The sequence below is a fragment of the Lutra lutra genome, chromosome 6 (genome assembly GCF_902655055.1).
Source record: "Lutra lutra chromosome 6, mLutLut1.2, whole genome shotgun sequence".
NCBI lineage: Eukaryota > Metazoa > Chordata > Mammalia > Carnivora > Mustelidae > Lutra > Lutra lutra.
Window position 1 is genome coordinate 16,733,243 of NC_062283.1, and position 13,991 is coordinate 16,747,233.

Genomic DNA, 13,991 nt, shown 5'->3' on the forward strand with positions numbered 1-13,991 from the left:
TTCATGTCCTCTTCCAGCTTTCATTTTTTTTTTTTCTAGATTTTTATTTATTTATTTGACAGAGATCACAGGTAGGCAGAGAGGCAGGCAGAGAGAGAAGAAGGGAAGCAGGCTCCCTTTGGGGCTGCAGGGCTGGATCCCAGGACCCTGGGATCATGACCTGAGCCGGAAGCAGAGGCTTTAACCCACTGGACACCCAGGTACCCCTTTCATTTTTAACATGGACAGGTCTGTCCTCAGTCTAACTGCTCTTCTTTTGTAGGTCATTTCTCTTTTCTCCCTGGCTGCTTTTAAGTTTACTTTGTCTTTGGCATTCTGCAGTTTTGCTACTTTATGTCTCAATGTGATTGTCTTTTAACTTGCCCTGCTTGGCATTCATTGTCTCTTCTTTATCTGTGGATTTTTATCTTTAATCCAGTGGAAAGTACTCAGCCATGATTTGCAAAAATTGCCTCTCCTTCAATCTCTTCATTCTCTACTTCTTAGACTCTACTTAAATATATATTAGACTTTCTTGTCCTTTCCATCATATCTCTTAGTCTGTCATTAACATCTCCTATCTCATGTCTTTGTGCTACATTCTGAGTGATTTTTGCTGATTTCGTGCCAGTTTCCCAATTCTTTCTTTAGTTCTGATACACTGTTGAACTTATTTGCTTCTTTTAATAATGTACATTAATGATTATTATGTTCATTTTCAACAGTTTTTTCTAATATTCCTCATCAATTTTTGTTCATTTTTGTGATTCTGTATCCTTCCTTGTATACTTTTCATATGTAATTATTTTATATTCAAGCTGATATTGCCAATTTCTGAAACCCTCAAAAGTCTAAACATATTATTGCTTTTTCTGCTGATTCTCATTTGAGGGGGTTCATTTTTCATGTGGTTATGAGCTGATATTTTGTGGAAAACCTGGGTGCCTAAATTGAAGATGCTTTCTCCAGAGATGATTTCTGTTCTTCTGGGATGTGGATGGCGACACTGCCCTGAGACCATTCTGGTCCCTTCCCAGTTTCTCTGGTTAATATTCTAGTTTCTGTTTCAGCTCAGCCCCATGGTCACTGGTCCAGGGCTTTGTCTTCTTGTTGCTGTGCTGAAGGTAGATTTGCCTTTGGGCCAGTTTTGCCTTTCACAAATGTTTATTGTTCCTATTTGTGTATCAGGTACCTTTTAGAAGGAGTTGGGAGTGTTTGGAGATCTGTTCTTCCTAATGCAACAACGAGTTTAAAAACCTTGCCTTAAGCATGATGGAGTTTTTTTCAAATCTAAAGGGCTCTTCAAAGGATCTAGTCTACCATTATATCCTCTTCTTGCTTTTCTCTCTGCTCGTTTTTTTTTTTTTTAATCTACCTGTTTTCATTCTGAAATATCTTTTTTTTTTTTTTTCAGGACCGTCCTGCTACTTCTCTGAATTTTCTTTTCCAGTCCTTCTCTCTCCCACATCTCCATTTTTCTTTTCCACCCTTTAAAGTATTTTAAAATATTTAAAGAGTTTTCCAGAATCCCAGTTTTCCTTTCTTCTTAGTTTATCTCACCCACACCCTTGGACTTCAGCTATAGTTCCAGTGTTTACAGCCCTTCCAACCCTAAATTATAAATCTGTTTCAAATTACTCTCTCTTAACCTCCATTTGGATTTTCCTCAAATTCAAAATTTTCACAAGTTCCCTTATGATCTCTCCCATACAGCACCTACAAGTCTGCTTCTCTTCCAACATTTCCCAACTCAGTTTTGGACACCACTGTCCACCACTCACCTAAGCTGGATGGGCCTGTCAAAAAAAAAAAAAACAAACAAACCCAAAAAACAAAACCAAAAAAACCCCTAAATATCCCTTAAATTCTGTCCCTTTCTCTTCTGTTTCCATCATCCCTGCTGCAGTCAGAACCTCATCATTTCTTCCTGATCAATTGCCATCACTTGCCTTTCCTTCTCTTGCCTCCAGATTCGCTGCTGAAATTTGCCCTGCCCACTGTTGCTTTTGTGATCTTCTGAAATACAGATATGAACACGTCACTCCTCTGTGGAAAATCTCCATCAGTTCCCCCATCAATGCATGGTAAGTCCTAGACTTCATAATTAGACTTCATGATGTAACTTTAAAAGCTTTTTACTTTTCTGCCTATTTTTCTTTATACTGCAAGAGGGCCATGAGCATAACTGTCTAGTTTACTTTGGCATTATTCTGGTGCCAAGCCCGGGGCAGATACCTCATAGATGATTACTAAACGGATACATCATTGCCTCATCTCTCATGCTTCTGATTCATGGACCCTCTTGCTAGGCAATCTGGACATTTTTTTTTTTTTTTTTGCAGTAACACAAGTTTTTTCCTCCTCTCACAACTCTAGACTAGTTACTATTTACTCATTTATTTACACAAACACATTAGTTTATCTTGGAATTACCAACTAATTGGTACTTAGTAGGTTCTCTGAATGAATAAATGAAAACAAACTTACAAGTGTGGCCTAGGAGGTAACACATACCTGAACAGTTGACTGACACAAGGGACTTGCAACCTGAGAGCAAATTTCCCCCAGGTGGTATATACATAAGCAAATTAAGTACAGGTCAACATGTATCTTTCTTCTGCCCTTTCCAATGCAAACCAGATTTAACGAATCAAATTCTTTTGTAGAACGAATCCAAGCAAAACCAAAACAGAATAAAGGGCAGACAAACCAACTTCCGGTAAAAAATCTGTAAAGGTAACCAAGACTTTCCCAAACCCCAAATACAAAGAACGTCAGCAGCTCTCTAGGCGCCCGGGTGTCAACCGAAGCCCTGCCCTGAGGGAGGCGGGGCTTGCGGAACGGGGCGGGATATGTCCGGTTGACCACGCCCCCTGTGGGCGGGGCGTAAGCGGGCAGGAAGCGCGGAAGCCTGCGCACGCCCCCGCCGTTTCCTAGGAGACGAAACACACAAGACGCCAGAGCTTCACAAGGGAGCGAAAGAGGTAAGCGGCCGGTGCTGGGCGGGTAATCCCGAGCGGGCTGCGGGGCTGCCACCCTCCGTCCGATCCAGCCCGAGCCTGTCCTGAGAGGCCCGCGCGGCATGTCCCCTCGGTGCCGCGTCCTACCAGGGCCAACCTCCGCCGAGAGAAGGGCCCTGGACACTGGTAGGGGGAGGGACGGGAGGGAGAAGGACCCGGGGGGCGAGGGCGAAGCGTGGGGAGGGTCCTTCTGCGCCTACCTCGTTCCTTGCTCTCCGACGTCTCCTGGGCCACTTTACCGTGTTCCTTGACCGTAGGGTAGATTCCGGGCGGGAGGAAGACGGCGGGCGTCCCTCGGTGTGAGGACCCCGGCCCCGGAACCTCTCCGTTTTGATCCCCTACGCCCCTAGCCCTTTCCCTCCACCCTCACGTCCAATGCTTGCTCTACAGTTGGGAGTGACTGGAGTGAGGGAGAAACTACTTTAGGAGTGAGGAGTCAGAAGCGGGATCGCGTCTCGGGAAGGTAGCGGAATTGAGTTCAGAACTACTGCAAAATAAAAAAGGAAGGAGAAGAAAGAAAACTGGGTCTAAATTCTGCCCTCATTCGTGCATCCCAAATGACTCCCAAAGGAATCCCGGCGCAGGATGGCCTTGAGGGACTCCAAGCAGGAACCCCGCCAAGCCGGCTGCCGGGGTGCCAGGGGATCACCCGCCGGCGGCCGGACCCACAGGGCCCGGGGACGACCCGTTCCGGTACAGCGGCAGGACCCCGGCCCCAGGCGTCTTTTAAAGAGCCTTAGTTTGCGAAAAAGGATGAGACAGCCGGCGTGATAAAAACTTTCTTACCGCAGATAAGATATTTTAATTTAGGGACAGAGTCTGGAGGGGGCAGAGGAGTAGGGAGCAATAAAACTGATTTTAGGGTCTTATAATTTCAGTTCTTAAGGAGATTAATTATATTTAAATAATCATTTTGAAAGAGCAGACATCTGACCTAATGATAACGAAATTCTTTGAACCAAAGTCACAAATTACTCTCCAGGCTTCGGACTTTACGTCCACCCTCCCCCAATTCACCGCAGCGTCTGGGGAAGGGAGAACCCCCCCACACACCACCACCACCCAAGGCGGGCCGCTTAACTGTCTGTGCAAAGCTGGCCTTGCGCAAGGTTGTTTGATCTCTTCGTTGGGGTGGTTTTTTATTTTGTTTAGTTTCAGAATAATGTGTGAATGTTAGCACGAAGCACAATGCCGGTATTTTTTTAAACATGCAATCTTTGTTGTTCCACTCTAAAAGCTCTCCTTTCAATTTCCGTAAAACATGTATCTTGGTGACTTTGAGACCTTTTTTTGTTTTGCTCTTAAGCAACTTAGTGATTTTTAAAACGTTATTATTTTTTTAAAACGTTAATACCAGCGTTGGAGTGATACCGTTCCAGTGGGATCTGCAAACACAAGCTGAAGAGTTCCAAAGGCTATCTGTTCAGTGATTGGCAGAGGCAAGTTTTACCCTCCATTTGTCCTCTGTGTTAATCTTCTTTAATCCTGTCTAAATCCCTTTAAGCTGGCAGAAGCCCTTGAGAATACAGCTTAAATTTACCGTAATTGCGCATTTAAATACATGGTAATCGTGCACTTAGATAAAAACAAGAAAACTATAATGGGAGAGAAAGTATAAGGGTATTTGTTTAATGTAGGTCTGTAATTGAGGCTCTAAATCTCTTTTCTTTAAATCAAATTATAATGTTGTTTAGCCGTAGGAGAGTCACTAAATATTGTAGGTTAATTGTAGAAAATTCCAAGTTCCTAACAGTTCTGCTAAATTAAAGATCATGGTTGTATTACATTTACTTGTGTCCTGCCTTGTTGCATGTATGTACATATAAATGGAAATAGACAGTTGACCCTTGAACAACGCAGGGATTAGGGGTGTGAACCTTCACATGGTCAAAAATTCTAGTATAATTTTTGACTCACCAAAAACCCAATAGCCCATTGTCCACCAGAAACCTTACTGATGGCATAAACAGTTAATTAACACATATTCTGTATATGTATTATGTGCTGTATTCTTCCAATAAAATAAGCTAGACAAAAGAACATGTTATTAAGAAAATCAGAGAGAAAACACATTTACAGTACTGTCTGGTATTGTTCGGAAAAAAATCCGCATATAAAAGGACCTGTACAGTTGAAGCCCATGTTGTTCAAGAGTCAGCTGTAGAGATGGAAATATTCACATACATAAGAGGTCATGTTACTACATCTCTGTTCGTCATAATTTGTCTTCTGTAGATCAACAGAGAAGAATAAATGTAACCTGTAGAGAAATATTATTCTGTGTGAACTGAGGACCCGTAGGCAGCCTCTGTTTTCTTAACTTATATCTGTTGCTTTGGACTAGTAATTAGTTTAGCAGTTCGCTATGGTACACCGGTTAAAGTAGTTGTTTATGTGCCATCAGCGAATTGAAACATGGGAATTATGATTAAAAAATAAACAAAGTCTTCACCTGGATATCTGTGCCTCTTTACATGAGGCTGTTGTCTTTATATTTTCAAGAGGATACAGGGACAGCTGAAATGGTCAGCTTCTAACCCTGGAAAACTGTTGTGTAATTAATATGGCTCAAAAGAGTCCTCTCTAAGGTTTTTGTTTGGGAGTATAGTATGTAAACTTATTTTACTTAAAGGTTAGGTAGGCTTAAACTGGACAGATTCTCTGAGAGCCCTAAATTAGACCTTCTTAAAATCTATGTCATATCCATCATCTTCATCACTCCACCCCTTAAATGACACAAGCTGAGAAATGGCTGGGTCCCCTGTTTATTCTTCCCTGCATATAAGTAGACCCTATGCTGTAGTCACTCTCACTTGAAACAAAGTGTGTTTCCAGGTTTGTTTGGAAAGTGGTTGGTTAGGCTTGGCATGAAGTTTCTACAATTTCCTCTCCAAAAATGGTTGGGTTTCCAGGCCAATGCAGAAAGTCACCAATGAGTGCATGATCTGTAGTGCTGATAATACTGGTGATGGTGGTGCTTGAGGGTCCTAATAGTGGAAGATAAAGAGATAATTCCACTTTTAGAGGCAAAGTCACTGCGAGGTAAAGTTTGACTGTTTCTTGTACCCTCTCACCTCTGCCTTTGGGTTCCCATCTGGCCAGCTCCCTCTTGCATTCCCTTCTCAAGCAAAAGGTCCTTTTCCAGAATTGCCTACATTACTTCCTGCCTATCAGACCCTCAGTGGTAGTCCTCAGTTAGGTATCAACATGAAAGGAAAGATGATGCTATTATCCCACTGAATTTCTGAATTAAGAAATTAGTTGTCTTAGCTCTACTTCCTCCCTTCCTCCTGCACTACTTTCTTCCCCTCCACTGTTTCTGGCCTATTATTTTTATAGTGTCCTTCTGGGTAAGAGCCAGATGCAGCCTCGGGGTCTAGTAGGCGTAAGGAGTACCAGTCGCAATTTCCATTTGGTCATTAGCGTTTTGGTATTTTAGGGTAAGGAAATGGGTTAGGAATCTTTAAGGGGAGGTGGGGGTGGGTAGGTTTCATTGTGGGGCAGACTCTGCATGGTTTTGAAGGAAAATGGGGGTTGGGGGGCAGTTCCTTTTTCATCAGTGATTGTAAAAGCCAGTAAGAATGGGTTCTTTAGAAGTTGGGGACTACCCTACAAAAAACAAGCAGTCTCAAACCTAATGCAAGTACTAGACTGACTCCATCATTGATTCTCTGATTGATTATCGACACGTTATATTATAGATTACAATCCTACTGATATGATGAACACTGTGGCCTTACGGACAAATATATTCTCTATTTTGTTACTTAACCAGAAGGGATCAGTAAACCTGTAGACAGCACTTTTCCTTAAAAGGGAGGTGTATGCCATCTTAAGTGAGACAAGCTAGAAAAGAGGTCAAACAATTTAACACGTCGATAACAAATTGCAAAATATTGATTTAATAAAATTCTAAACGATAAGGATAAGTGCATTTTAGTCCGTGTTTTGTTTAATCATAATACATAGTACAAAAAACAACCCAGAGGTGCCCAGTTGGAAGAGCACGTGACCTCATGGAGTCATGAGTTCAGGCCCCATGTTGTATGTAGAGATTATTTAAAAATAAAATCTAAAGAAAAAAACAAAACCCAAAAGATCTTTCAAAAATAAATTTCCTTATGCAGATAAAGGAAAAAATTAAGAAAAACAAATACACGTGTGGGTCAGGAACCATGAGGAAGGGGTGTTGACTTCCTTTCTATAAATGCCTTAATATTTCAATTCCATGTATATGTATATTGTAAAGATCACTTACAGAAAACTCCATTTTCAGGCAAATGGGGAATCATTTGCTGGCATCCATTGCTCAGATTTAAGCTGAAAAAGAAAACCTAAATAGATATGGAATCTACTATTGTGATCTCTTTTTTAAGATCCTGGCCACAGTTAGCACAGCCTAAATTAATTCACACATGACTTTCAAGGGGGTATTATCTCTATGAAGTAAAATAAACAATACCCTAATACACCCCCACCCTGTTCCTTAAAAGTCCCACAAGGTTCCTCCCACCTTTCCTGTGGACGGACACATTCCCGTAATAGGAAACAACATAGTTCTATTGTCCTTCCTTGCATTTTTGCTTCTTCCTCCGGCAAGCCTGCTTTTGGAAGTCATAGGTACTTTGATGTCCTGTGGGTCCGAAATTTCTGCATATAATAGAGAAACAATTTCTATAATTTTATTTGCTGGCAATGAAACAGTACTACAGTGAAGGCAAAGCAATCTTTGAATGAAGCATCAAATTAGAAAAGGCATTTGGAAACAAATTATTTGAATCGTGCCAAGCATTTTGTTACCCTCTGGAACTCAGCATAAGGCCTTGTAACAGGATGACAGAGACGTTTAAAAGCAATGTAAGAATGAAATGAGAAGCAGCGCCTTGAAACAGAAGTAGGAGGGAATAACAGGAGGAAACTACTGAATGTCGTAATGGGGTACACAGGAAAGCCAGCGCTCTGTTCTGTTTTTCTTCAACTGCAGTAATACAATCAGGACCTACTGAAACCTGTGCCCTTCTAATATATACGGACCCACAGTCTCTCATCTGCGTTTTCAAAATTCACAAAGCTCTGAACAATGAACATTTTAAAATAAATTTGTGCAACATTGCAACGTAACATGAACTGCATGCTGTGATGCCAGCGTTTATTTTTTACTCTGTGGACTTTCCTTAATTTTATTTTACTTTGTGGACTTTCATCAGTTTTCTGCAGCTACATTAAGATGCTGCTTGGGAGGTGTTACATGACCTATGCTATATCCACCATATTACTTTTCTAAAATGTACGGATTCCTGGATTCCAAACACATCTGGCCCAGGGGTTTCACATAAGGGATCATGGGCCAAATTAAACGTAATGCAAAAAGTGATTCAAGGAATGGATATTATAGTTGTCGGATTCTCCAATGTCTGACTTGGAATAATACCGATTATATTCAGTATAAAAGGAATCCTACAAATCATTAAGCCTGTATTTACTGAATATAATGGCATAAATAGCACGGCACCATGTAAATGAAGCAGTCATAAATGAACATTATCAGTCTGTTATATGTGAACCCCATTCCACATAGCACAAAGGACTTACTGACAAATGTTTAACCCACCAGTATGTATATTACAATTTTTCCCTGCGCTTAGGTTACCAGTTAATGAAATGAAATTTCTTTAATGATATTCTTTCTTCTTGTTCTGTTTTTTTTGTTTGTTTGTTGTTTTTTTTGTTTTTTTTTTTTTAAATAGGGTGTTCATAGGAATGGAAGCACTGTTTCCTTGCCAGATTCCATATCACTCTATCTCATGAACCTTTGTAATCCTGGGGAAGTGCCTGTGTCTAAGGATGACAAACCTGTCACTGGTGTAGCAACAGCAGTCTGAGGGGAAGAAACAACAACAACAAAAAAACGAAAATAAAGAAGCGTTTACATTTGTATTCAACAAAGAAGTCATTTCAACCGACAACCTCTGTTGCACTGTGTTTCCAAGATGAACCGATACACAACCATGAGACAGCTGGGGGACGGCACCTATGGGAGCGTGCTGATGGGCAAGAGTAACGAATCTGGGGAGCTGGTGGCCATCAAAAGGTACTGTGTGCGACGCTGCTGAGCTTGGAGCTCTGATCTTTCCTTTCCTTTAGAAAGAGTTCTGGTGTAGCCCCTGCGCTTGTTTAGCTGATGGGGGAATGCCATTCTGGAGGGATGCTGCCAGAAGGGAGTTCTGCTTGTCCCCACGTACATGGATTGAGTTTTCTGGTTTGTCTGGCTCTACAATTAGGAGCCGAAACTGAAGCTCATGTTTGGAAATTGTTTAGAATTTGAAGTTGAGTGCAGAATAGAGTTTGTTATTTCCTTAAAACGACGGGCCTCAGAATCAGATGGCGTTCATGTATGAAACTGAGTTCTGAAGGGTATGTGCTGTTCTCCTAAGCTTACCAATGAAATAGAATTAACTATTATTAACTTAGTTACTTCTTCTGAATCTACAGTATTTGTTATCTATTATACATTAATAAATTACCCCAAGGCTTGCTGATTTAAGATTTTATTTATTTGTCAGAGAGGAGAGAGAGAGAGAGAGAGCACACAAGCAGGCAGAGAGGCAGGCAGAGGTTGAGAGAGAAGCAGGCTCCCTGTCGAGCAAGGAGCCTGATGCGGGACTCGATCCCAGCACCCTGGGATCATAACCTGAGCTGAAGGCAGCGGCTTAACCCACTGAGCCACCCAGGTGTCGCCACCGTGATTTAAAACGGAAACAAACCATTCTGAATTCCCAATTTCTGGGGGGTCAGGAATTTAGGAGTAGCTCAGCCGGATGGTTTTGGCTCCAGGTGTCTGCTGAGGTGGCAGTCAGCTGCAGGCTGGCCGGGGGACCGCAGCATCCCCTGGAAGGTGGCTCCCTGGGTTAGTGGACTTGGGCTGCTGTAACGAAGTACCGCAGATGGATGGCTTAAACAGAGATTTCTTTCTTCATGGTTCTGACAGGTTCGTGGTCACAGATGATGCTTTCATCAGGGGTGGTTTCTTCTGCGGCCTCTCTCTGTGACTCGTAGATGGCTGTCTTCTCCCTGTGTCCTCACAGGATCTTCTGCTGTGTGCTAGTCTGTGGCCTAATCTCTTCTTCTTTAAGGACACTAGTAATACAGGATTAGGACCCACCCTAAAGACCTCAGGAACCTTAATTGGTTCTTTAGAGTCTGTCTCTAAATATAATCACACTCAGATGTTTATAACTTCAACTATGGATTTGGTGGGGGCAGTTTAGCCAAGAACAGGCTGCTCTAACAAGGTTTCAGCCACAGACTATGTGTGGCTTCAACCAGGCAGACTTACAGATCTACGGTTCTGGAGGCTAGAAGTCTAAGATCAAGGTGTCAGCACGGTGGGTTCCTTCTGTGGATCTATTCTAGGTCTTTCTCCTTGGCTGATGGATGGCATTTTCTCTCCATGTGTCTCCATATCTCTTCTACACGGTCTTCCCTCTGTGCTTGTCTCTGTATCCAAATTTGCCCTTTTTATAAGAACAGTCATACTGGATTCAGGTTCACCTTAATTTCATTTTAACTTCACTGCCTCTGTAAAGACTCTGTCTCTAAATTAGGTCACATTCTGAGGTACTGGGGGTTAGGACTTCAGCATATGAATTTGTGTGTGTAGTGGGGGGGGGGACACAGGTTAGCCCACAACACAACACTTACTCACATGGTTGACAAGTGGCCTGTTCACAAGGGCTTCTACAGAGGGTTGTGTGAGTCCTCTCACGACATGGCAGTTGGATTCTTCCAGAATGAGTCCTGGAGACTGATTACCACATCAACCAAATGATGACAGTCTAAAACTTAAAATGCTTTAACAAATGCTCTTCAAATGTTAAAAACTTTGAAATATGATCTAAAGCATTACACATACAAGGAAATAACTTTATAAAATATTGTCAATAGCCATTATTGTCAAATAAATATACAATGTGCCATAACTGAAATGAAGTATTTACTGAATGGGCTTAATAAAATTCAATACCCACTCATGACTGGGGGAAGAATGCTCTTAGCAAATAGGAATAAAAAGAAACTTCCCTAACCTGGTAAGACTTAAACAATTCATCATCTTTATGTGAAATATTAGAAGGACTGCTGGTAAAGTTGGTTTTAAGACCAGACTGCCTGCTATATTCCTACTAATTAAGATTGCTTTGGTGATCCTAATGAGTGCAATAAAAGAAAAAAAAGGAGGCATCAATATTAGCCAAAATGAGATGAAACCATCCTTATTTATAGATTAAATCATTGTATAAACTCATGCAAATACTTCATTATGCATAAATAAATGTATACATATAAGTATTTTTAGTATATGTGTTGCTGAAGCAAGCACTATATATAAACGTTTTTAAAAAGAACTAGAAAGATGCACATATAATTCATGAAAGCTGTGGCTTCTGGGGACGGGGTAAAAAAATGAGAATGAGGTTAGGCCCAGTGGAATTATGTAAGGTTATTACCATTGTTCTATTTTACTTAACAAAATGCTCTTTATTCCTTGTGGATGGCAAAATCATGTGTTTGTTTCACTGTTCCATTTCACAAGACAGGGAATTGAGTCTCACCAGCATAAAGCCTTGAAAGCATTGAAGGGTCCAAAACTATAAGAGGTCTGAGGGCTGAGAAGAAGCCATAAGTATATAATTTAGGAATGCTTTGGTATGTGAAATAGAAAACCAAACCAAAAGTTACTTAGACAGGGATTTTTCTCACATAAGAAGAAGTCTTGAAGGAGGCAGCCCAGGGCCAGTACCTTGTCCATGCTGTTAACACAGACCTAGGTTCTTCTGTCTTCAAAACATAGCTGCCTCACCCCTCTCCAGAAGACTTCTGGTTACTTGTCATTGGCCGGAAGTGTGTCACACAGCTCACCTGGCTATAAGGGAGGCTGGGAGACCGAGTACTTAGCTGGGTGTTTGTATCCCTGTAAAGAAGCTGGGATAATAAAGACAAAGAGAAGAGTGGCTTTGGACAGTCAACTCAGTGTCTGCCATATGGCGTTCCTAACTTCAGTAAGGACACGGCAAAAATGAATGAGAAGGGGAGGGATCATGGGGAAGACTTGAAGAAAATTTCAGTATTCATTCAGCACACACTTGTGAAGCTCCCACACTGGTGCTCAGGACAAAATGGGAAGGAGACAGAGGAATTACAATGTGGTGAGGAAGACTGACAAATTAGACAAGTTACAATACAAAATACCGTTAAGTCCTCTGATGGGGGAATAACGGTCCTAGGGGAGCACAGAGAAATGATGCCAAAGAAGTATGCTGGAAGACTTCCCGTAGAATGAGAGATCTCAAGAATGAGAAAAGAATATCAAGAAAAAGAGGAGGTGGGGCACCTGGTGGCTCAGCTGGTTGAGCAACCAACTCTTGGTTTCAGCTCAGGTCATGTCAGGGTCATGGGACTGAGCCCCGAGTCTGGCTCTGCACTCAGCGTAGAGTCTGCTTGAGATTCTCTTCATCCCTCTGCCCCTCCCCTTCAATAAATAAATAAGATTTTTTTTTTAATTAAAAAAAAAAAAAAAGAGGATGGAGAAGAATAAGCAGCAAGGATAATAGGTATGAAGACCCGGATGAGAGAATGTGAAGAATGTGAGAGAATGTAAAGGCTTGCCTGGGGCTGAGGAACTGAAGTAGGGGCTGGAGTGTAGATTCTGAGTGGGGCGGAGGAAGGACCTGATGCCAAAGGGTGAAGCCATGAAGCCAGGTTAAAGAGTTTGTCTATCTTGACTAGAAGGTGATGAAGGATTTTAAGCAGGAGAGTTGTTGATGTGATCAAATATTGCTTCAGAATGGTCTCTTTAGCAAAAGAGTGGATACTGATCAAAGGTGACCAGTCAGGAGACTGAAGCAGCCATCTTGGTTAGAGGTGGAAGTGACCTAATCTAGAAAAACATCCCTGAGTATGGGCATAAGTGAAAGTACTCAAGGGACATTTCGGAGATAGGCTCTGGAGGGACTGGTCACTGGACGTGGAGGGAAAGGAGTAAAGCATGTGCAAGAGTCCAGGCTAACTCCTGGGATTCTTAAATGCATGTTGGTGGCGCCATTTACCATGACAGGGGAGATTCCAGGCTTAGGGGTAAAGCTGGGTTCACTTTTGGAAATGATGACTTTAAGAGGCCTGCAGGTAACTGAATATTTGCATTCAAAACAGGTCTGGGCTGGCGATTTAGGAATTGTTAGTCTACAGATGCTAATTGAAGCTACATAGAAGGAAAAGAAAAGAGCTCTTCATAGGGAGCACTAAGAAATCCCATCATATAAAAGTGGGTCTTGGAAAAAAAAAAAAAAAAAAAGAAATGGGCCTTGGAAGAGGTAGGTACTTGTAGAGAAGCCTGAAAAAGAGCCACCAGAGAACTAGGGAGAAAACCAAGAGAGTGTAGAAAATATATGGAACCAAGGGAAAAATATAAAGAAGTGCTCAACTAGAAGACAACTAAAAACTAATGACTGAATAGCATTTAGATTAGTTAGGAATCTTTCTTGCTTTAAGTGACAAGTATGTAAATTAATAGCAAGTGATAGAACCAATGGCTTAAAGAAGTAGATTATTTTTCTTCCATATCAGGAATCTGGATTTTGATGACTCCAGTGAACTGTGTCTAGGTCTTTTCTATCTTCTTCATACTGTGCTGTTAGCATTTGTTTGCCCTCAAACATGTCACTTAATGGCCACATTATGACTACCTCATTTCCAGGCATTACATCTGTGGTTCAGGGTGCGAAGAAGGGAGAATGATACCAGCAAACCCTTCTCTCAAATTCTAAGTAAACTTGTTTCCCAGAAGCCCCATAATGACTTCCCCTTACATCTTATTGGCTAGAAATGGATCAGATGGTCTCCCTTATGTATAAGAGAGGCTGATAGGTGAGAATCTACTCTTCTAGCTTCTATACTAGGAGGCAAAAGGGAGGAAGCTAGAAATGGCTTTCTGGTACC

General features: G+C 41.6%; 1 protein-coding gene across 6 annotated transcripts in view; it reads left to right on the forward strand.

Annotated features, from left to right (window-relative positions):
* The first annotated feature begins 2,882 nt into the window (after positions 1-2,882).
* The window catches only part of MAK (male germ cell associated kinase), a 64,877-nt gene continuing 53,768 nt past the window's right edge, over positions 2,883-13,991 (forward strand). For 4 of the 6 annotated variants that reach the window (XM_047734740.1, XM_047734735.1, XM_047734738.1 and 1 more), the window contains exons 1-2: positions 2,976-3,125; positions 8,747-9,090. In XM_047734740.1, the coding sequence (XP_047590696.1) occupies positions 8,990-9,090 (101 nt within the window). In that variant the 5' untranslated portion in view covers positions 2,976-3,125; positions 8,747-8,989. The other 2 variants (XM_047734736.1, XM_047734737.1) reach the window with 2 other exon arrangements.